Here is a 24,592-nt window from a genome sequence, read left to right on the forward strand (position 1 = left end):
TGTTTTATTTTATTGCAAACAAAATGTAGCACTACTGAATGAGTATCAATATGGCCCGTGTTCAATGCCTCCCATCTCCCCACAACTTCTAATTCAGTTCTGGCAAATGGTTCTGGTTCCAAGTCGCCTAGTTACTAGCTAAGCCAACCAACAGAACCACTGGCTTGTATTTGGCACCCTCTCAGCAGGACCAGAGTAAGGTGTGAGCGCTGGGAGGCTGCGAGGGGACGAGGCCCAGGGTTTTGGGGTAAATAACATACTCATTAAACAGAGATCTCTCTATCTGTCTCTCTCCCGCTTTCTGTGTGGGAGTCGATAAACTCATCTAATTTCTGGAGGAGAATGCTGGATGGTATGGGGAGTCCACGCTGTGTTGCAAATGACTTCCCACCAGCATTCTCTACAGGGGGGCCCTCAGACAGAGAGACGAGAAGGGACTGTTTGTTTAGGCCTGGGACTGAGTGGAGCTGTTTTCATTTCATTATCAGAGAAATCAGAGTGAGAGGTGCCTTTCATTAACACCATTAGGAGCCCCTCTGGAAGTTTCTCCCACAATGTTAAAGGGGAATTTCACCCTGGGGGAATCTGGGCTTGTTTTCATCCTGTCATTGCTAGGACAGTGAGATATGTTTCACACACAATTGCCCAGGAGGAAGGCAGGTCAGGGCTTCACCTCACTGAATGATACACCCAATGACGGCTTCTGGTGTATTGATTGGGGGGGGGCAAGATGTATTTTTACATGTAGGACTGCTTTGTGACATTTTGCAAAGGCTCTGTTATAGTGATCGCACTATGTTTGTTTTTGTGGGTGTAGATATGGATGTCCTTGTTCGATAGAGCTGTTGGACATCTTTCAGCGATGTTCCTTTCGGCAGATTCATTAGTAAATATACAAGCAGACACATTTTTTCCAGTCTCTGAAATACTACAACTTGTGTTGGGGCAGTGCTTTGTGCTCTGGCCCCGTTCCCTCTCCTAAGGCTGGTTTTTAATTTGAAAGGAGGCGGCCACTTAGAACAATCATTTGGGTAAAACTGAAAGAACTGACCAGACGCAATGTCTTCAAGTGATTCCTCTCATCAACATGAATTCGACAATGGAGCATTTATTAGCTACTTGGTGAGATTCAACCATACATATTTCAACCGGAATATAGCAAAAAGGATTTGAAACAGAGTTGGATTTAGCTAATGTTAAAAGCTCCACCACAGCCGAAGCCAGCACCAAGAGGGCAGATGACAAATACGGTGCCTAACTAAGTAAGTTATTTGTCCTGCAAACCACTTAGCTAGCGAACTTTAGTGTATTTGCTGGCTGACATACAGTAGCAGAACTGTATCCTGTGAACTGTATCCCTCTCGAGGGATAAGATTTTATGCTGGATTTCAAGCAGATGATTTATGAGGAGCTGAATGGCAGTTTGATCATGACAACACTCCTCCCACAGCTTTACAATTATTTACTGAACCTCTACGGTATGTTTCTTTGTAATGGCAATTTCATCTTGACCACCTCTCCTATCATCTGCTGATCACCAGCTCTCTAAACTACAGATTGTTTCACCAGATAATGTGATTTAACCAAACATTTTTGGTATCCTTTGCTAGGAGTTATAGGATAGACTTGTACTGTTTGGTGTAGCACAGAGATTTTTCGACCAACTTCAGCGATGCTGTGTTCATCCTCGATTGGGGATAAACAGGACTCTAATTCCATGTCAATGTCCAGTTGCAGGGGGTTTGAATTTAGAAAAGAAATACTTTTTTTGCTTCTTAAAGTAATCCAACAATATGTGCACCGCCAATCGTGTCTATTTCAAGTCTTCTCACTCATTGATCGAGACAGGTCTCTGTCATCATGACATTTGGGGTGGACACCCACCTGTCTCCTCAATGAGATAAGACTTGAACTAGACAAGGTGTCGGGCAGAAATGAACATTATCTGACGTAAGAATCTGTAACTACAATTCTCTGCACTTGTGTGTCTCTACACCGGAGAAACACTTGGACACGCTGAACTGTAATACACAGTTCATACAAAACAAAATGACATGTTGCTTTTACCATATAACATTGTTTTTGAATACACAGTTCTCTTTTGTTAGCATTAAATAGTGTACACTCGCCTGTATTTTCGATTCTGAAACATTTTGATAAAACTAACATTCTTCGTATATCTGAATGTCTAGCATCTGTTTGATGATAAAAAGCCCTGTACAGTTTATATAAATATATTCTGTGAATCCATAAGGGCAGACAAATTTAAAAGATTGATAGAAAATATCCATATTTATTTCAAGCCCTACATCAGGGCTTTCCAACCATGTTGCTGGAGAGCTACCATCCTGTAGGTTTTCATTCCGACCATAATCTAGCACACCTGATTTCTAATTATTAGCTGTGTTTACACAGGCAGGCCAATTCTGTTTTTTCCCCTCCACTAATTAGTCTTAATCAGATCTTTTTCAGAATTGATCTGATTTGTCAAAAGACCAAATAGGTGGCTAAAGAAGGTTTGAAAAGTCTTAGGAATGCAGTTCTTAAACAGTATGAATTGTTGTGTATGGGAGATTGAGGGGAATTGGCACATCAATCGCTCTCATACAATACATTTACTGTCAAAGCACAACCCTGCACAACAAAAAACCCCTTTCTCATCTCAAAGTACTGTCTGTAAACCTCCCCCAGCTCATTGACTTTGACAGATTATTCTTGTCAATAGTAGCCTTTTGCAGGGGAATTTTGTATTGTGTTTTGAGAATCTGCAGAGAGAATGAGGTTTCTTGTGTCATGAATGTCTTTGTGTCATTACTGTTGTAGTCTTGCTTTATACCTTTCAGTGTCCCTTGTTATTCTCCATAACCGCAAGGTGTGTCCGCTCCCTCATGCTTGTGTATTCAAAATGCCCCGGCTTTGGGGTATTTTTCAGCAGGACACTGGAATGACTCCAGATAACCAGAGTTTTACTAAAAGAGAAAGGGGTAGACTAAATTGATTACATGGTCTGGAAGGTACTCTGTGGTCAAGCTACCTCTAATGACCTGTAACCAGATAACACAAACACTGCCCAATTCATACAAATTGAGCTATCTTTGCCGTCAGCTTGTAAATATTTTGGCCAATTTATCTTCACTAGCTAGGGATTGGAAGCAAATGTTGGTGGAATCAGGTATACCACCTACAACAAAATACACAATTTAACCACTAATTGTATTGATCTCTATTAGACTGGCTAGCTACGCATACCTAACATGGACATTTCAATATTGTCAGTTTGCTGTTGGTTAACTAGCATCACTAAATTGGCAGTAAGATTGCTAGCCAGCTGAGACTGGCTGAAAACCAACTAAACAACCATAGACTATGTATACACATTCATCATGGCTACCAACATATCGACAATTCTATTTTTAACAAGTGTTTTCCAGACAAGTGTGAAATAGAGGGCTACCAAATTGAGATGCTTTTTATTTGGTACCATTAGCTAACTTACGTTAGTAGGTCAGTCAAAGATAGAACAAATCTCTGGTAGCTAGAATGGTGAAAGATGACACATTTTCACGCTTGTTTGTAATTAGCACAGTCAGGTACAGAACACCACACGGGCATGATGACAAACGGTGAAAAACAACCTTTTTCAAAAAGATCTTGCCTATAGAACTTTTGAGATTACTGTGTTGGCTGTTCAAAGTAACAAACAAAAAAAAGCCATTATTCATGTTTGTGGGAACTCCCCCTCTACCTAGCGGGCGGTATCAGCATTCGCTATGAATGTCGGACTTTGTGGTTCACCATGAGCAGACCAATACACAGGGAGTTGAAACTTCCCGACTCTACCAAATGAAAATGTGCTAGTTCTAGCTTGTGGTTTGGGTAATTGTGATGTTGATGATAAAAACGTAATGTTGTTAATATAGTAATGACTATCTGCCGTGACACAGCCAGGGTGAAATTCCCTTTTAAGCCTTCGTAGTGGGCTTTCCATGATGGACTGATCAAAACACCCTCTTACACTTAGGCTAAACGATTGTGACTGTGAAGGGCAGGCCCATTCCTGGCTGTTCTGCTGCCCAAGACCAGACAAAAAACAATTGCCACCCTCCTATACCCCCGAGAAACTAGAATACTCCCAGTAAGCAAAATGACATTGAAAAGATGTCTAAAATATGTATTTTTCCAGAAGTTTAAGTTGGGTTCATTTTAGGTTCTGAATGAAAGTTGAAAAGACGTATTGAATAGATTACATTAGAGTTAAGTAGGGTACATTATATTGTATTGCACTATACTCTACTGTGCTATACTGGTGTACTGTACTATACTTTGCTGTACTGTGCTGTCCAAACATTTGAAAACGATGTCTATGATTGGTTAAGATTTTGTCCGGACAAATGTTTTGGCCACGTCAAGGCCGGTCCGACCCAAATCTGAACCAAATATAGACGCCTATGTTTGGGCCAATATAGGCTAGTCCGAACCAAATGTCTGTGGACGTTGAAATCGGTACCGGACCAGACCAAATCTGAACTAAACATAGACATCCAGTCTGTGGATGTTGAAATCGGGACCGGACCAGACCAAATCTGAACTAAACATAGACGTCCAGTCTGTGGATGTTGAAATCGGGACCGGACCAGACCGAATCTGAACTAAACATAGACGTCCAGTCTGTGGATGTTGAAATCGCGACCGGACCAGACCAAATCTGAACTAAACATAGACGTCCAGTCTGTGGATGTTGAAATCGGGACCGGACCAGACCAAATCTGAACTAAACATAGACGTCCAGTCTGTGGATGTTGAAATCGGGACCGGACCAGACCGAATCTGAACTAAACATAGACGTCCAGTCTGTGGATGTTGAAATAGAGGCTGGTCCGTACCGGCCAAAAGAACGTTGTTGGTCTGTCCTTAATGGGGTGTAGCCTACAGTGTCGGCCCGAAATGACATTTTCTGAATGCCCATCCATGTGGTACGCCTACCGTTTGTAAAACAGGCAGTTGCATTGGCTTTATTAGGCCCCATTCCTGTGACTAATCATTTAGTCTATTTAAGCTCTGAATATCAGCTACCTAACTTTATCAGGAGTTATCCCGAGCCTATTTGAAATGAGAATCAATGTTTTTACACAGCGGGAAATGCAGAAGTATAGAATTTATAGCATTTTTTCCCCCGCTATGATCATCTTTTCAAAAATGTACACATTCAAACATGAAACCACTGAGGTCAGGCTATTTGATCTGAGAAACGTGCATGATTTAAAAAGTATCTTCTCATGACTTTGTCATAAATGTGATCTCTACTCCAGCCTGTAGGTTACAGAAATGGCCATATACTCTTTCTACCATAGGCAACATTTTTTATGTATTTTTTTAACAGAATGTTGGTGGAGCGCCACAGCGGTGCGTTCAGTCGCTGTAGATGGGCCGCCTAATCCTTCTAATCCATCTCTGCTCCCTGTCACAGGCAGCAGACTTTTTAACACTCAATTTAATTCCATTCTTTCCACATTTGTGTTCCAATCATTTGTGCATTAGCAACATCATCTCATCATTTGAAATGGTGGTAACCGAGAGAGAACACAGCGGTTGCTCTGATTTTCACATTGCAGGAAGGGCACACATCATTAATAAACACCTTGACGTTGTGTTTTTCTTCGCTTAAGTATCAGAAAGACGTGTCGATCTCAGAAAACGCTCCAGAAAATACTGGTCTGTAAACAAATGAGTAGGCCTAATCTCTCTGCTTAAGAGGGACCATTATTGTTTCTGTCCATTGACTACCCTCATCCACTTAGGTTGTTTTGCTAGTGATCTTCAATAGCCAGCATTGAATTGTGGACCCTATTTCCCTATGTGGATCTGACAAGCTGAGAGTCTTGAGGAAAACATAATTTTAATCTCTGTCTGGTCTTCTCATCTTTTGCTCGAGGGGGATTTCAGCTTCAATCTGCCTCTGTATCAACTTTAGAGAATGGCAGCATATTTCTCTCTCTTCTCCTTTACAGCCTAATCCTCCCAACAACAAACACCGGAGGACACACTGGTAATCGCTACCCTGCAGAAGAGAACTGAGATGTGACAGTGCAGAGAGAGAATTCGACACTAGCACTGCGTTGGGGTACATTGTTAGTGCGACCAGACAACCCATTACCTTCCAATTGATAATTTCTGGCCTGTTATTTTCCCATATGCAAACTTAGTTGGACTGTATTATGACCGAAAGCAGTGGTGTTGCAATATTAAATAGGTAACATAATCTCAGTGGCACTCAACAGAGTAAACTTTATAGATTGCAGTTTTAAGTGAGTAATATACCTTTTCATTAAAATGTGTAAACGTTGAAAAGCTGTCCTCGCTTTGAACAGTTTTTATCTGCCACCATCTGGATCGCTTCACCAGGGAGAGGGAGCAAACGGCTTTATGCTCTAATCGCCATGTAGGTTTTTTTTATAGCTATGATTCCATTGATTTTTTTTTTTTTAGGAGGATTAGGTGTAAATTATAGTCTTTGGGACCAAAAATAGATACGGTCAGAAGACACTGATTGAAGAACAACCTTGTGACGCATGTAGCTTAGAAATTCAGCATGTAATGTAGAGTATAGATGTCTCTCAGTGGTTAAGTATCACAAACCAGGGTCACTGAATACGTCAAACTGAGACTTTTTCTTGTGTAATGTCAAGGTCTATTAAATGATTGACAGACTTCCCTGCACAGTTAATATCTGAGGTGACAACAGGATGTTGTCCAACATAAAATAGCCTGAAGTCTGCTCCATGTCACAAATACACCCTTACTTAACAAAACAAATACTTAACTGGAAACCTGCCCATAATGACCAAAACACCCAAAGGAAGTGAATCACCCTTCATAGATCTGCTAAGACTAAACCGAATTTCCCCCTTGTCCCCCCTTCCCTTCCTCTGCCTTTGCCCACAGATGATGAAGTTTGCCTGGGACAGTTACAAGCGATACGCCTGGGGATCCAATGAGCTGAGGCCTGTCTCCATGCAAGGCCACTCCAGCAATCTGTTTGGTGAGTATCTGTCCCCATTCCCGTTCAGTCCCGCAGACAGCTGATTCATGCCCGCCCCCCGCTGCCATCAGGCTTGCCCCACAGATTAGGACCAAATTGGCAATCAGTCAAAGCTATATTGACCAAAAATATAAACGCAACAAGCAACAATTTAAAAGATTTTACTTAATTACAGGTTAAATAAGGAAATCAGTCAATTAAAATAAATAAATTAGGCCCTCACATGACTGGGAGTACAGATATGCATCTGTTGGTCACCATTTTTTTAAAATAAAGTAGGGCCGTGAGTCAGAAAACAAGTCAGTATCTGGTTTGACCACCATTTGCCTCATGTTGCCTGACAGAGTTGATCAGGCTGTTGATTGTGGCCTGTGGAATGTTGTCCCACACCTCTTCAATGGCTGTGTTTTGTTGCTGGATATTGGCAGGAACTGGAACACACTGTCATACATGTCGATCCAGAGCATCCCAAATGTGCTCAATGGGTGGCATGTCTGGTGAGCATGCATGCCATGAAAGAACTGGGACATTTTCAGCTCCCAGGAATTGTGTACAGATCCCTGGAAACATGGGGCCGTGCACTGAAACATGAGGTGATGCGGCGGATGAATGGCACGACAATGGGCCTCAGGATCTCGTCACGGTATGTCTGTGCATTCAAATTGCCATCAACAAAATGCAATTGTGTTTGTTGACTCTATCTTATGCCTGGCCATAGAGTAATCCCACCACCACCATGGCGCACTCTGTTCACAACGTTGACGTCAGCAAACTTCTCGCCCACACAACGTCATACACGTGGTCTGCGTTTGTTAGGCTGGTTGGACGTACTGCCAAATTCTCTAAAACGACATTGGAGGTGATTTATGGTTGAGAAATTAACGTGGAGGCGAAAGAAACGCACACCTGTTTAGGCGAGGCGCAGGCTAGCGGAGTAGAGCACTTGAAAAATTAAAGCAGAGCCGCACACTCTAGGAGCTCGGATGCAATATTTTAATAACCAACAAGCTGACAAACTGTCTTCATCAGGGTATAATAAGAAATTAACATTCAATAATCTGGCAACAGCTCCGGTGGACATTCCTGCAGTCATCATGCCAGTTGAATGCTCCCTCAACTTGACATCTGTTGCATTGTGTTCTGTGACAAAATGTCACATTTTAGAGTGGCCTTTTATTGTTCCCAGCACAAGGTGCACCTGTGTAACGATCATGCTGTTCAATCAGCTTCTTGATATGCCACACCTGTCAGGTGGATGGATTATCTTGGCAAAGGAGAAATGCAACCTCACAGGGATGTAAACAACATTTTGGAAAGAAATAAGCTTTTTGTTGGGACCAACAGTTTGCGTTTTATATTTTTGTTCAGTGTATTAGTCAATAATCCTGTGGTGCCGGGCCGGAGAGAGAAGAGGGTACCTGGAGCACCACCGAGTCTGTTCTACCACAGTCGGGCTGGGAGGCTCAGACAAAAGGTGCATTGTATCGTCTACTGAAATTGTAATCTTGTTTTGTTAGTGGACGGTATCGCTGCTGCTGTCGACGTCTATTGAAGATGTATCGCAGATGGAACCTCTTCTGCCTGCACAGAGGATTTCATACATATATTTGAGTAATAAACCCTTTGTTTACACATACAGCTTTTTAAGAAACTATTTTAGTAAACTCTCTCTGTAGTAAGTGTAGAAAGCTCTTAATAGTTGGTATAGGCTTTCATGGAAACATCTCTTGACTGATAGAACCAGATAGACGCACATTGTTTTTTCGTCTCTGAGATTTGGTGCACAGAAGACTGCAATAAGCTATAGATGTTTCACCCACCTATGTCTGTGAATTCTATGGCTGCTAGGTATTTGCTGGACATTGAGAGCGGTTCATTAATGTGTGTGTGTGTGTGTGTGTGTGTGTGTGTGTGTGTGTGTGTGTGTGTGTGTGTGTGTTTTAAAGGGAGGTAATTGAGTTAAAGGTAGTGTGTTTCTCAAAGTGTTGCTGCTTCCTTTCTCTCTTTCATATGTGAGACATACTAGAGAATACTGTATGCTGCTGCATGACTCCTGGGGGGAACGGAACGATTGCAGTTTTCTTGTTTACACACACACACACACACACACACACACACACACTAAACAGCCCCCTCCTGTGTGGTTGGTATACGCTACATGTCTTGTACCACAGAATGCCCCAGTATTTGTTTTATTAAGATGCAGTACTTGCCAAATGGAAGTGAACAATGACATGTGTTTTTCCCCCACCTCTCTCCTCCTCCTCCAGCAAACCACTCGGCACAGCTCGTTCCTCTTACAGTGTATTACAAGCCATTTGTTATAGCCATTACTATCATTGAGTTTCATTTTGTGGAGTTAAATTAATACTCCATGTTCGAAGGACCTCACTTCCATTTGCAGATGAAGGATGAGTAATGCTCTGGTTCACCGATCCTGGTTTGTATGCAGTGGGTTGAGGTGGCTTATTCTGGGTGGTATTTATTCTGGGTGGTATTTAACTAAAACTCCTGTTTTAATTTACAAAGCTTGAACATTGTTAAATTATTTGGGAAAATAATTGATCATTGGCTTTGATATTCGACTTGCATTAACTGTGATCCATAACTAGTGTGAACATGAAGAAGTTTTCTGTTGGACGCAAAACACTATAAACACACCAGGAAATCAGGTCCAAGTGAGTTTAATTTTGGAAATCTGTACCCAAGTATTCCCATAATAGAGAGACATGTGATTGTATACAAATGTAAGAAGGGTTTGAAATTGTTATATTTTTTTAGTCAAATCTTATATCTGTTTGGGATTATTGTGGTCTAATTGCAGTCTTCAAATGATTTGTAATTATGTTCCGGCCTCTGGACCATCCAAAAATTTGGCCCGCGGCTGAATCTAGTTGATGATCCCTGCATTACAATGTAATACATTTGATCAACTTTATTTGTAGATTTCATTAGTAATGGAGTTATAGTAAGTAATACAGTCCAGTTCCAGCTTCTTTTGACAAAGTAGAAAGTAAATAAAATAATAACAATAATATTACCAATCAGACTGGTGCACAGGTGAAATGATTTGCCATATTCCTAAACAAAAGCACCAGTACATGAACAATTGTAAAGGGTAAGTTTCATAAATAAATATTAATAAAACCAAATCCATGACAAGATATAAAAAATATTAATTTGGTTCTGCTCGCCATTGTTAACTACACAAGTTGTATGTTGTCCTCGGTGTCTGATTACATACCATTTCCAGCCTTTCATAATAAAATAATTAGACTATTGTTCTAAATTCAGTCATCCTTTTCACCCTCATCATTCAGATAATTCACAGTGTTTCCCCTAGGATTTTTTTCTGCAGCAGTGGCTGTTGGCCTATGGCGGTTCTAGTTTTAAGACTTCCTCTATCTTAACACTTCCTCTCCCCTCCCTCTCTTTATGTGGCCTAATTAAATTTAAACAATGAGGATATTTGTTTGGCTCTAATATGATGTCTGTCCAGCTGTAAGTGAGCTCTGGTATGTGATAGGCTGTATGTGGGTGTGCTGTGCTGGATGGCCTGTGACAGTTGGGAGTGGTGTGTTGACAGGCTTGCAGATGGGCCTGATACCCAGGCTGTCTGGGGCTGTCTTACAGAGGTGCTAAATGAGGTGTGGAGGAGAGCTCTCTCTCTTCCTCTCTCTCCCGATCTGTCTCTTTCTATCCCCTCTCTCTCTCTATGTGATGAACAGCTCTCCTCTGCACCACCGATGACACCAGTCACTTCAGACACAGGCAATATTCCCACACGGAGCTCCCATTCTAATTAAAACATCTCTCTAATATCCCATGAATGTTCTGCAGCCTCACTCATAACTTTCCATTAGGGACAGGAGTTGCATATAACTTTTTGCCAGCGCTCACCTCGTGAAGTATGGCACCTCATTTAAAGGCCGTATATAGATTCTTCCTACTTAATCGTTTACTCTCTTGAAATAGTTTCTAACAATTTTGGTGATTAGACTTTCATATTTAACTGAGAATTTCAATCACCCTTGTGTAAATTATATTTAATTATCAGGGATTTAAGATATGCAAATGCCCTTCTGAGATAGTCCTCTGAATCTTTAATGGCAGATTACTTTGTCTTGGTTTTGGAGCATTTATCAGTCCTTGCCCTTTCTGTATTGCATTTTCAGAGAAATGCATTTATTTGCAAGATCTCAGCTGAGATTCTACTTTGTTTAGAAGGAAGCCTCATTAACTTGCTTCCACAACACTGGAACAGACAAAGGCAATTATGTTGTCTTCAACGGCGCTTGCCAAGCCTATTTTTATGTTTCTTGGATATGCTGTAAAGGACAAGGTTATAACTCCTTTTATGTGCCATTGATTGGAGCACAAGAGCCCCAAAGCTTGACAATAGTACTTTTCTTCAACCTGTTTTCATCACAAGGAAGAAAAAAGCCTCTCAACCATGGTCAAAGGTGGCCGGAGAACAACTTCCTTATGAAATATTCATGGCTTTGCAGCAGCCTCTTTTAATACAAGTTACAGCTTTCCCGCTTCTCTCCTGCCTGCCGTCACTACAAGGCTTCAGGACAGGCATAGGATTTACCTGCCAAAATTTGATTAACGCCCTTAATTTAGCCAGGTAAGCTGGAAACAATATATACTGTCACTGGCATTTATTCCTGTCACCCACTCTCATAACGGCACACAGTGACGAGCGAAGGGGCGTCCAATGGTTTTCAGCACCACACAGCCCAGCCGGTGCTCCTTCTCTCCGCTGTCTGCTGTCTGAGAGGTCACACACACATGCCAATCAGGGGGGGGCCCTGACAACCACCCCACGCCAAGACTCATATCCAGGGTCCGCGGTGAGAGAGGGAGCCATTTACTGAAATGTGTACCCGGTGGTGCCTTGAGGGGGGAGGGTACTGGTTGAACATACACACACACACACACACACACACACAGATACTACCTACGCCACTCCCAAGCCAAGGATGAACTCAGTCGGCCTCCTATTAATTAAGAAATGGCGGAGCTTTGCATTATTAATCTATGTTAGTGCTTGGTTAATGGGACCTGAGGTATGCATAATACATGGCCTGACATCTGCTCTGCGACACGCTGTTTACCTGGGAAGACCAGGCCGAGGCATTGATGACAGTGCTCTGTTTTTCCTTCTCTAGTGGGTTACGGCTGCTCCGCCAGCTGCAGATGCATGCAGGAGCCAGATGGGCCAGATGCATACGCCCTGCTCTGCCTTGCAGGAAGTTGGCCTGGAAGCCAACAATGCTCTAGTTCAGAAAGTAGGCCTAGACTCTGGGCTTTAGGATGCCACTTGTTCAAACGTCTATTGAAGAATCTTTTCATATGAGACACTGCTGGGAAAGCAACACTTTTCAGAGACCCTTCCTTGCAATTAGATTTAGAATGTGACACACTTGCCTACCGTTATTGTACCTTATTATTTCTTCCGTTTTTGTCCTTTTCAGTCCAACCTCATGGTGCATCCGTGATTGTAATCGTACTTGCTACCTGAGTCGATGTGTTATGACATGTTTTGTTTTGTTTGGACTAGGTCTCCTGTCTCCAGGGTTGGGAAATGAATAATAGAGCCTGGGAATGTTGTCCTAATATAATTGTTGTTATTCGGTCTGATCAATGAAGTCAGTCAAGTCCTGCTGATGTCTCCGTTCCCGCATGGCTTGACTAATTAATACCTACCCTTCGCATGTCTCTTTGTTAATGAGGAAAGTAAATCAAATGGGTTATTTATATTGTGGAGAGAATAAAGGGAATGCATGCAGTTTTTTTCCTAATTGATTTCGTAAGTGATTTCTCACTCGCGACATGAGCATGAAGCCTCTATCAAGTTGCATCTAATTAAACCTAGAATTGACAGAGATGAGAGAATGGTTTTGTGCCAAAGTGTTGTTTGGAAATGAGTCTCCGGTAACTGTTCTACTTCCATTGTAGACATTTTAGGCAAAACCTGAGGACTGTGTTCTCTAGAATATGAAATGAAGAATTCTGTGTCTGAGTACACTTGTTTTATGCACGTCTATAAAGTAGTTCACTTATACATGTCAGAATGTTTTTTTAAATTAGTTGTTAGCTAAATTGTGATCCATAATATTGAGTAATTTGAATGGTCTGGGGGTAGTTCCAGTACCCGTGAAGTTGGGCAGGAAATCAAAGAAGATTGTTGATGACTAGCCAGAGGAGATGTAGCCATTTAAGTCCCTCTTCTACTACCTCTTCTACTACCCCTTCTATCTGAATTGCTAGATGTATCGAGGCATTTTCCTGTGGGTTTGTTTTCGTCACCCCATCACACCACTCCCCCTACAGGGGTTGGTAGGCCAGTCGGTAGGAGTGATTGGAAGTTCGGCTCTCTGTCTCTGATCTTTTCAACTGGTTCAGTAAAAAGAATGAATCTTTTTACTTATTTCGTTCATTTGATCCACATACAGGACCCAAACGATGAAATACAAAACCTCTCGTTCATCATAGGGGGCTTATTGGAGCTGTCATTTGTGACTGAGACTTGTACATTGTTTGAAGCACAATTATTGTTTTTATATATTTGTGATTGCTCGGCATCAAGGATGTGCATCTTTCCCTTTCAAGAGGGTTCGATATGTACAGTGGGGCAAAAAAGTATTTTGCCAGCCACCAATTGTGCAAGTTCTCCCACTTAAAAAGATGAGGCCTGTAATTTTCATCATAGGTACACTTCAACTATGACAGACAAAATTAGAAAAAAAATCCAGAAAACCACATTGTAGGATTTTGAATGAATTTATTTGCAAATTATGGTGGAAAATAAGTATTTGGTCACCTACAAACAAGCAAGATATCTGTCTCTCACAGACCTGTAACTTCTTCTTTAAGAGGCTCCTCTGTCCTCCACTCGTTACCTGGATTAATGGCACCTGTTTGAACTTGTTATCAGTATAAAAGACACCTGTCCACAACCTCAGTCACACTCCAAACTCCACTATGGCCAAGACCAAAGAGCTGTCAAAGGACACCAGAAACAAAATTGTAGACCTGCACCAGGCTGGGAAGACTGAATCTGCAATAGGTAAGCAGCTTGGTTTGAAGAAATCAACTGTGGGAGCAATTATTAGGAAATGGAAGACATACAAGACCACTGATAATCTCCCTCGATCTGGGGCTCCACGCAAGATCTCACCCCGTGTGGTCAAAATGATCACAAGAACAGTGAGCAAAAATCCCAGAACCACACGGGGGGACCTAGTGAATGACCTGCAGAGAGCTGGGACCAAAGTAACAAAGCCTACCATCAGTAACACACTACGCCGCCAGGGACTCAAATCCTGCAGTGCCAGACGTCTCCAGGCCCGTCTGAAGTTTGTTAGGGAGCATTTGGATGATCCAGAAGAAGATTGGGAGAATGTCATATGGACCGATGAAACCAAAATATACATTTTTGGTAAAAACTCGACTCGTCGTGTTTGGAGGACAAAGAATGCTGAGTTGCATACAAAGAACACCATACCTACTGTGAAGCATGGGGGGTGGAAACATCATGCTTTGGGGCTGTTTTTCTACAAAGGGACCAGGACGACTGATCCGTGTAAAGGAAAGAATGAATGGGGCCATGTATCGTGAGATTTTGAGTGAAAACCTCCTTCCATCAGCAAGGGCATTGAAGATGAAACGTGACTGGGTCTTTCAGCATGACAATGGTCCCAAACACACCGCCCGGGCAATGAAGGAGTGGCTTCGTAAGAAGCATTTCAAGGTCCTGGAGTGGCCTAGCCAGTCTCCAGATATCAACCCCATAGAAAATCTTTGGAGGGAGTTGAAAGTCCGTGTTGCCCAGCAACAGCCCCAAAACATCACTGCTCTAGAGGAGATCTGCATGGAGGAATGGGCCAAAATACCAGCAACAGTGTGTGAAAACCTTGTGAAGACTTACAGAAAACGTTTGACCTCTGTCATTGCCAACAAAGGGTATATAACAAAGTATTGAGAAACTTTTGTTATTGACCAAATACTAATTTTCCACTATAATTTGCAAATAAATTTATTTAAAATCTAGATTTTTTACCCTAATTTTGTCTGTCATAGTTGAAGTGTACCTATGATGAAAATGACAGGCCTCTCATCTTTTTAAGTGGGAGAACTTGCACAATTGGTGGCTGACTAAATACCTTTTTGCCCCACTGTATGTAGATACACAGACTCCGATACGTTACAGGAATGATACGTTTTAGTTTGAAGTGATTTGGTGCGATTCGGTTTGGTTAGAGAACGAATCGATGTGATTTTGTTCGATACAATACTCTTTGTTGCACACAAATTTGTTAAAATCTGCTGCTGATGATGGAGCATATGAGCGGAGTCTGTCTTGAGCGGAGTCTGTCTTGAGCGGAGTCTGTCTTGAGCGGAGTCTGTCTTGAGCGGAGTCTGTCTTGAGCGGAGTCTGTCTTGAGCGGAGTCTGTCTTGAGCGGAGTCTGTCTTGAGCGGAGTCTGTTTTTATTTTTTGTTTTATTTCACCTTTATTTAACCAGGTAGGCTAGTTGAGAACAAGTTCTCATTTGCAACTGCGACCTGGCCAAGATAAAGCATAGCAGTGTGAACAGACAACACAGAGTTACACATGGAGTAAACAATTAACAAGTCAATAACACAGTAGAAAAAAAGGGGAGTCTATATACAATGTGTGCAAAGGGCATGAGGAGGTAGGCGAATAATTACAATTTTGCAGATTAACACTGGAGTAATAAATGATCAGATGGTCATGTACAGGTAGAGATATTGGTGTGCAAAAGAGCAGAAAAGTAAATAAAACTGTGGGGATGAGGTAGGTGAAAATGGGTGGGCTATTTACCAATAGACTATGTACAGCTGCAGCGATCGGTTAGCTGCTCAGATAGCTGATGTTTGAAGTTGATGAGGGAGATAAAAGTCTCCAACTTCAGCGATTTTTGCAATTCGTTCCAGTCACAGGCAGCAGAGAACTGGAACGAAAGGCGGCCAAATGAGGTGTTGGCTTTAGGGATGATCAGTGAGATACACCTGCTGGAGCGCGTGCTACGGATGGGTGTTGCCATCGTGACCAGTGAACTGAGGTAAGGCGGAGCTTTACCTAGCATGGCCTTGTAGATGACCTGGAGCCAGTGGGTCTGGCGACGAATATGTAGTGAGGGCCAGCCGACTAGAGCATACAAGTCGCAGTGGTGGGTGGTATAAGGTGCTTTAGTGACAAAACGGATGGCACTGTGATAAACTGCATCCAGTTTGCTGAGTAGAGTGTTGGAAGCAATTTTGTAGATGACATCGCCGAAGTCGAGGATCGGTAGGATAGTCAGTTTTACTAGGGTAAGCTTGGCAGCGTGAGTGAAGGAGGCTTTGTTGCGGAATAGAAAGCCGACTCTTGATTTGATTTTCGATTGGAGATGTTTGATATGAGTCTGGAAGGAGAGTTTGCAGTCTAGCCAGACACCTAGGTACTTATAGATGTCCACATATTCAAGGTCGGAACCATCCAGGGTGGTGATGCTAGCGTGCGGGTGCAGGCAGCAATCGGTTGAAAAACATGCATTTGGTTTTACTAGCGTTTAAGAGCAGTTGGAGGCCACGGAAGGAGTGTTGTATGGCATTGTTTGAAGCTGAGTCTGTTTGAAGCTGGGCCTCTGTGAACTGAGTCTGTTTGCGCTGGGGTTGTCTGTCTGTCTCACATCACCCACTAATTAACTTTTAATTTTTGCAGATTATGTGTTTGAGCTAGTTATTTATCATTTCCAAATTAGCTATAACATAGCCAATGAAGAAGAATATATATATATATATATATATATATACACACACTACCGTTCAAAAGTTTGGGGTCACTTAGAAATGTCCTTGTTTTTGAAAGAAAAGCAAAAGATGTTGTTCAATAAAATAACATCAAATTGATCAGAAATACAGTGTAGACATTGTTACTGTTGTAAATGACTATTGTAGCTGGAAACGGCTGATTTTTAATGGAATATCTACAGAGGCCCATTATCAGCAACCATCACTCCTGTGTTCCAATGGCACATTGTGTTAGCTAATCCAAGTTTATAATTTTAAAAGGCTAATTGATCATTAGAAAACCCTTTTGCAATTATGTTAGCACAGCTGAAAACTGTTGTCCTGATTAAAGAAGCAATGAAACTGGCCTTTTTTAGACTAGTTTAGTATCTGTAGCATCAGCCTTTTTGTGGTTTTGATTACAGGCTCAAAATGGCCAGAAACAAAGACCTTTCTTCTGAAACTCGTTAGTCTATTCTTGTTCTGAGAAATGAAGGCTATTCCATGCGAGAAATTGCCAAGAAACTGAAGATCCCGTACAGCGCTGTGTATTACTCCCTTCACAGAACAGAGCAAACTGGCACTAACCAGAATAGAAAGAGGAGTGGGAGGCCCCGGTGCACAACTGAACAAGATGACAAGTACATTAGTGTCTAGTTTGAGAGACAGACGCCTCAAGTCCTCAACTGGCAGCTTCAGTCTCAACATCAACAGTGAAGAGGCGACTCCAGGATGCTGGCCTTCTAGGCAGAGTTTCAAAGAAAAAGCCATATCTCAGACTGGCCAATAAAAAGAAAAGATTAAGATGAGAAAAGAACACAGGCACTGGACAGAGGAACTGCCTAGAAGGCCAGCATCCCAGAGTCGCCTCTTCACTGTTGATATTGAGACTGGTGTTTTGCGGACTATTTAATGAAGCTGCCAGTTGAGGACTTGTGAGGCGTCTGTTCCTCAAACACTAATATATATATATATATATATATATATATATATATATATATATATATATATATATATAGCACAACATTGAATTTCATCCCCACTGAATGGTTTTGATTGTTTTAGTAAAAAATGTTGTACCTCTTTTTCTCCCCAATTGGTACTTAGTCTTGAACCATCACGGCAACTCCCGTACTGACTCGGGAGAGGCAAAGGTCGATAGTCGGGCGTCCTCCGAAACCCAGCCAAGCCACACTCCTTCTTGACACAATGCCCCCAGAAGCCAGCAACTGTGTCAGTGTACATTGCGCCCGGCCCACCACAGGAGTTGCTAGTGCGCAATGGGATAAGAACATCCCTGTCGGCCAAATTCTCCCCTAACCCGTACAACACTAGACCAATTGTGCGCCGCCCCAGAGCCTGGGCTTGAACCCAGAATCTCTAGTGGCACAGCTAGCCTGGTGATGCAGTGCCTTAGACCACTTCGCCACTCGGGACGCCCCTGTTTGGAAGTTTTTACAGAGTGTTTTTACAAAAACACTACCTCACATTGGTCAGCGCACAGTGCGTAGTTTGACTAGGCTACTGATATTGACTGGAGTTGTTTGGCATGCAAAATGACTTGTAGATCAATGAATGTCATCACAGTTACATGCAGTTCAACACTAAAAGAGAGGAAGCATCTTTGTAATATGAGCAACATTTTTGTCAACTGGCGGGTCGTAACGTCTGAATTGATTTTTCTGACCGATGCATGCTACATTTGGGTCGGTTTCAGGTCTGTGAACCGATGCACTTGTATCTTAAACATTTGAATCGGGACTGAAGCATATCAGTGAATCGTTGCATTCATACTAGGTATAAAAATATGAATATTTATTGATGGCTCTGGAAGAGGTCTAGTTGCAGCCACAGTTGGACTAGATTGGGACGGTTCTTGGCAGAATGCAATTGCTTGACTGCCTCGTGGGAGATTAGCACAATATCCTTCAAACTCCAGCAATCCCCCCAAACGATTCATTCTCGAGTTTGAGTGTTGAGCAGAGGCAGCGTGTGTATGTTTTGGTTCTACAAAGCTGTGTCAGTTGATTACATTCAATAATCAATGAATTGCTTTCATTCTTGCACCATGTGATCAATTATCAGTTCTAAACATGTCTTTTTCTTCTTTATATGCTGCCTACAGCCTGATCTATTTGTCTGCGCGCAGATGACAGACAGTTGGTGGTCGGAGCGAGCCGGAGAAGAGCATATTAATCCTGCTGTAGAATTCATTGTGGCCAGCCGGTCAAATGACTATAATTAACTATTCACTTGGGAAAACAAATCATTACTCACGAGTCGGTAAAAAGAGTCGTTCAAAAAGAAGGACTCGTTCGCGACATGCATATCACTTGTGGTTGGCAAGTTTGTGTGCTGCTGGCTCTCATAGTGTGTATCGAAGCTGTCATCTCACAATGCAAATAAAATACCAGTCTTGCAGATAAGTCCAGGGGTTCAGCAGTGACCGACGCTGTTTTTAGGATTAAGAGGTCTCAATGCCCTGAACCAGAGACCAGACGCAATACACCAGCAGTCATAGGGCCAAAAGCATCGATACCTCTGTGGTTTGATCAACACTATAAGACTCCTGACATACTCATTATTTTCTATGTCTAGAGTCTTGTTTTAAAGCACAGTAGTAGCAAGCCCTGGTGTGAGCAGAGAAGCCTCTGCCACAGCAGTGCCATGCCTAATTAACCCACAGAGATACAGTATGTATGGACAATCCTCCATCAATTAACATCAATTGCAATAGAAATACCATTGGGGAGAAGAAAAATATTCTGTCTATTTTTATTCTGCCGGGTTTGATGGGGGAGTTCAAAGAAGTCAACCTCACCCCTAGCGGATTATGATGTTACGCTATCGTCCAGGTTCTGAGTTGCTGAAAGTAAAACATTCATCAGGCCTCTGAAAAGAGAAGAATAGTGGAGCCAAGCAAGCCTTAGGAGAGTGCACTTCAGCTCTGTACCCCTGTGACCTAATTTACCACTATGGCTACCAAACCGTGACACACCGTCCAGATCTGAGGCTGTGCTCGCATTAATTACCCAACAGAATCAAGTGGAGTGCCGTGCCGTGAGCGTTATCGTTTCGGCAGGGACTCCCGTGTGTGGCTTGGTGGTGATTAAGTGTCTGCTCCCAATAGGGCTCTGGAAATTCAAGAAATAGGCCTAAGTCTCTGCAAATGATGGAACAAGAGGCAGTGATTGCATCTAGATGCGAGAGTGTTTTCTTTCTGTTTGTCTTTGAGCCAGAGGCGTGTTTGATGAAGTGAGCATAACTGTGTGAAAGGATTGTTCATGAATTAGAGCTAACACCATCTCAATGTTTGTCAGTCTGATTGTTTTCTCTGATCTGCTCATTTTCTCAGAGCTGACGAATGAGTTGCTACGGCTTACAAACAGATCCATTAGGCACTGCACAGAAAAGGCTTTGCTTCTCAGCCAGCATTGCTCAGCAAGCTTGTTTTGCCATGACTATTCATTAGCTTTGTGTTCTGCTCTTAGGGATGGCATGACTAAGACAGTCACATATACACTCACAGTCCCTGGAGCATTTGCCAAGTTGCATGCTGACACCTATGGGCTTTCTGCAGGGGCTTTCTGATGAGACTGGAGGGCCCTATTGTCCTCCTCGTCTCCCAGCAGAGGACCCTCGTCTGCCCTCTGCCTGGCTGCTCTGAGATGTGCTTACCAGCAGCTTCTCGCTGAGCGGAACAAGGCTTTCTGCTTCAGCTGTAATCACCAGCGTAATCTCCTTCTTTGGAAGCTGTGCTCGTGTCCTGAAGAAAAAGGCTGCAGTGAGAGGAAGCCGCTAGCAGGAAGGAGGGAGAACAAGGGAAGGAAAAGATAAATGGCGACATAGCAGGAACAAGTCCCTGCATTAATCTGGATGATCAGAGCTCCAGTGTGATTATGATGTGGAGCTACACTAAGAGGATAACAGATCCTTTCCAATTCCTCTGGATTATGCCCGATCGTACTGCCATATTTTATCCTTTCCCATATACTGTCATATGTAGAGTTAATGATGAGGACGATAATGACGACGATAAGTTGGATTCACAAGATTAAAGCTTTTCTCCAAATGCTCAAAGCACATCACATTCCTTTGCATCGCTAGAGATAAACACTCCTCAGTGTCAGTGTTGTTCTTTCAGATGTCTGGTCTCTGTTGGAAGCAGACCGACAGACTCGGGGCCCTGTGGTGTGAGCTAGAGTACCCTTGTACCTCCATGGTGTGAGCCGGAGTACCCTCGTACCTCCGTGGTGTGAGCCGGAGTACCCTCGTACCTCCGTGGTGTGAGCCGGAGTACCCTCGTACCTCCGTGGTGTGAGCCGGAGTACCCTCGTACCTCCGTGGTGTGAGCCGGAGTACCCTCGTACCTCCGTGGTGTGAGCCGGAGTACCCTCGTACCTCCGTGGTGTGAGCCGGAGTACCCTCGTACCTCCGTGGTGTGAGCCGGAGTACCCTCGTACCTCCGTGGTGTGAGCCGGAGTACCCTCGTACCTCCGTGGTGTGAGCCGGAGTACCCTCGTACCTCCGTGGTGTGAGCCGGAGTACCCTCGTACCTCCGTGGTGTGAGCCGGAGTACCCTCGTACCGCCGTGGTGTGAGCCGGAGTACCCTCGTACCGCCGTGGTGTGAGCCGGAGTACCCTCGTACCGCCGTGGTGTGAGCCGGAGTACCCTCGTACCTCCGTGGTGTGAGCCGGGAGTACCCCGTGGTGTGAGCCTCCCTCGTGGTGTGAGCCGGGAGTACCCCCGTGGTGTGAGGCGGTGTGTGCGAGTGAGAGCCGGAGTAATAATAATATAATAATAATGCCATTTAGCAGACGCTTTTATCCAAAGCGACTTACAGTCATGTGTGCATACATTCTACGTATGGGTGGTCCCGGGAATCGAACCCACTAACCTGGCGTTACAAGCGCCATGCTCTACCAACTGAGCTACAGAAGGACCCCTCGCACCCCTCGCACCTCCGGTGGTACCCTACCTTTCTCTGTATCACATCCACCAGCGCCTCATTCCCACTATCCCAGCAATGTAGAAGGATCTCTCAGAAGCCTTGGCTTCTCTCTGATTCACACGTGGCTGCCATCACAAAGGAAGTGAGAAGTTGTGATGGGGGGAAAACATCGATGCAGTTACATATGGGAATATTATTTTTGACGAGGTATCGTTTTGACTATACATAAATATTTTTTTTGCGCTATTTTGCTGTACCTGCACCAAAATGCCACTGTTTTTCCTTATTCTCCATCTTCTTCAGGACTTTTATTTCCATGTCTGATCAAAATGTGTTTTCTCATGGCTCTGTCTTGTCCCTCTGCAGCAGGCATATATAGTGAGTAATATGTGTGGAACATCGAATCGCAATAAAATCACAGTATCGAATCGGAATACATATAGAATAGTGAGAATCGCAATACATATAGTCGGCACCAAAGTATCGTGAGGTCACTGGCAATTCACAGCCCTAGTGAAAAGGCACTCTGAGTCAGTGGCTGTAAAGAGACGCCTCTTACTGCAGCACATTGCTGTGTGAATTATGGATAAGGCCACTTGTATTGCCAACCGTAACCTTGTGTGTATCTATAGTTTCTCACACTTCTCTCTGAAGGCCCACTTCAACACAATTGCAGAATGTGACATGGTGTAAAATGGAAAATGACACAAGAGATTGACAACACAAGGCATTGCTTTCACTGGGGGCAATGAGAAGCCTTGTATGCACATTGACCTGGAAATGTTTTGCAGGCGTAAGCCAGCTTGCATCTGACTAAAATAAACACACTTGACTGGGCCACTACAGTGACTTTGCCAATTACATTTTCATGCCAAATGGGTTTGAAGGTTGACTTGCTTATTGAATGTTGTTCTCTGCTCATGGCAGCTAGCCCTCCAAGCTGAAATGGGCTATCATTTGTCACATTGGCCTAGCTCTGCCCTGGAGAGGGGCTCCATATTACACATAGGCCGTCTTCAAACACAATCGTATTACTTCAGGCTACTTTTTTTAACCAAAGTCTTTTGAAAGATAACATCCATCACTCCAACCCAGTGTTAAGCAGTAAAGTTTCATCCAAGCTGAACCTGACCTGCGGCTATCAGGCAGGCAATGCAGGGGTATCCGTCCTTCTTTTCCTAGCTCTCAAATAGGCATATTCTTCTCTCCCTTGCAACTCTTCCCTGGGTCCTTAGTGTACAAGAGAAGTGCACTGTTTTCTGTCAGTATACCTGGTAAAATAAGTGTTAATAAATAACTAAGGGGGCCATATAAAATCTGTGATTTTTCAGTTCTGTTTTATATTCCTAAATTATGCTTTCTCAATTCTATTTTTCCTGGTTCTAGAATTTCTTAGATTTTCACTCTCAAAATTACAAATGTTCATAGAGAAACAACGAAATCTGATGTTCTGAGTCCTTGTTATGTAGGTCTGGATGAAAATGAATACATTTAGATTTGAGTGTAAATCCCCTTTAATTGTTCATCTAGCGAGTGAGGAATATGCCGGTCTAGCGATGGTTCTGTGCTGGTCATTTCATGACAGAGTGCAAATAATAGATTTAAATTATATACTTTCTCATGTTATACTTCTGTCAGGTAAGCCTGCTTTACAGTTAACATTTAATTGAGAAGGTTTCGGGGAATGTATTTGTCAACCGACAAGACGGTTATCACATCAACTGGCTACACACCACACAGACAGACGGGGGCAATATTGCTGCGAATGAATTGGCAGATATTGTGTTCGATTTGGCTTTTTAAGCTAATAGTGACTAACCAGGAGTGCAATGTCTTGTTTATGTCAATTTACAGTGGAGTACAGTACTTGAAAATTGCATGTACTTTCAGAATTGCTTTGGCGAGCTACTCATAGGTCGGCTGCGGGCTACTGGTAGCTCTCTATTGACCTGTTGGAGACCCATGCTCTAATGTAGTCCTTTTGTTGTGACATCTTTACTCTGGATTAACAGAATGATACCAATGAGACAGCCTATAGGGAGGAGGTCAGTGACCTGGCAGCATGGTGCCAGGTCAACAACCTCTCCCTCAACGTCAGCAAGACAATGGAGCTGGTCGTAGACTACAGGAGACAAAGGGCCAAGCACGCCCCCGTCCATATCGACAGGGCTCTAGTGGAGTCGGTCGAGAGCTTCAAGTTCCTCGGTGTCCACTAGTGGTGCACGGGTCTGCTGTTTGCTCACCCACCCACAATTGCTAATAACCCATCCGCAACCGGCCGACTATATGTGATTAAGTGAAAATTAGGCCCTCTCCCGACCCTAACCCGCTAATATAGAACATGGGCTGTAGGCTACAGTCAGCGATGACAGTGTGATTATTTATTTTTTTGATGGGGGGTGCAGTATTTTTTTGGGGGGTTGTGTACATTTATAGAATGGGTATCTAGAGGAAAATGGGGGGAGGGTCGTGCTTTTTACATTTCAGTTAAAGGGAGGGTTTAGTATTTGTTCAATCTAGGTCAGGGGTGGGTCATGTAATTTTTAACTGATGAAAGTTAAATATTTCTCCGTTTTAGAAGTAGTTGCTTATTAGGCTATATCTCGATGTGTGCCCGATGCCACCCCTCATCGCTGCTGAGCACACTGTCAAGTATAGGCTATTTAGTGTGATCTCAAACAATTGATTCATAGGCTACAGAAGCGCATGCTTGGGAGAAGCACAGAGCAAAGTCATTTTTCGAAAAAATGGTCTTCCTTTCTGAATCTCTTGCGCTGCTGGGGATGGTGTAAATAAAAC

At 43.1% G+C, this 24,592-nt stretch overlaps 1 protein-coding gene across 1 annotated transcript in view; it reads left to right on the plus strand.

Moving 5' to 3' along the window:
* The window catches only part of man1a1 (mannosidase, alpha, class 1A, member 1), a 166,924-nt gene that overhangs the window by 34,508 nt on the left and 107,824 nt on the right, over nucleotides 1-24,592 (plus strand). Inside the window, exon 2 of the mRNA XM_035774826.2 lies at nucleotides 6,943-7,039. Within this exon, the coding sequence (XP_035630719.1) occupies nucleotides 6,943-7,039 (97 nt within the window). The remainder of the gene's footprint in view (nucleotides 1-6,942; nucleotides 7,040-24,592) is intronic.

Source organism: Oncorhynchus keta, chromosome 8 (assembly GCF_023373465.1).
Source record: "Oncorhynchus keta strain PuntledgeMale-10-30-2019 chromosome 8, Oket_V2, whole genome shotgun sequence".
Classification (NCBI taxonomy): Eukaryota; Metazoa; Chordata; class Actinopteri; order Salmoniformes; family Salmonidae; genus Oncorhynchus; species Oncorhynchus keta.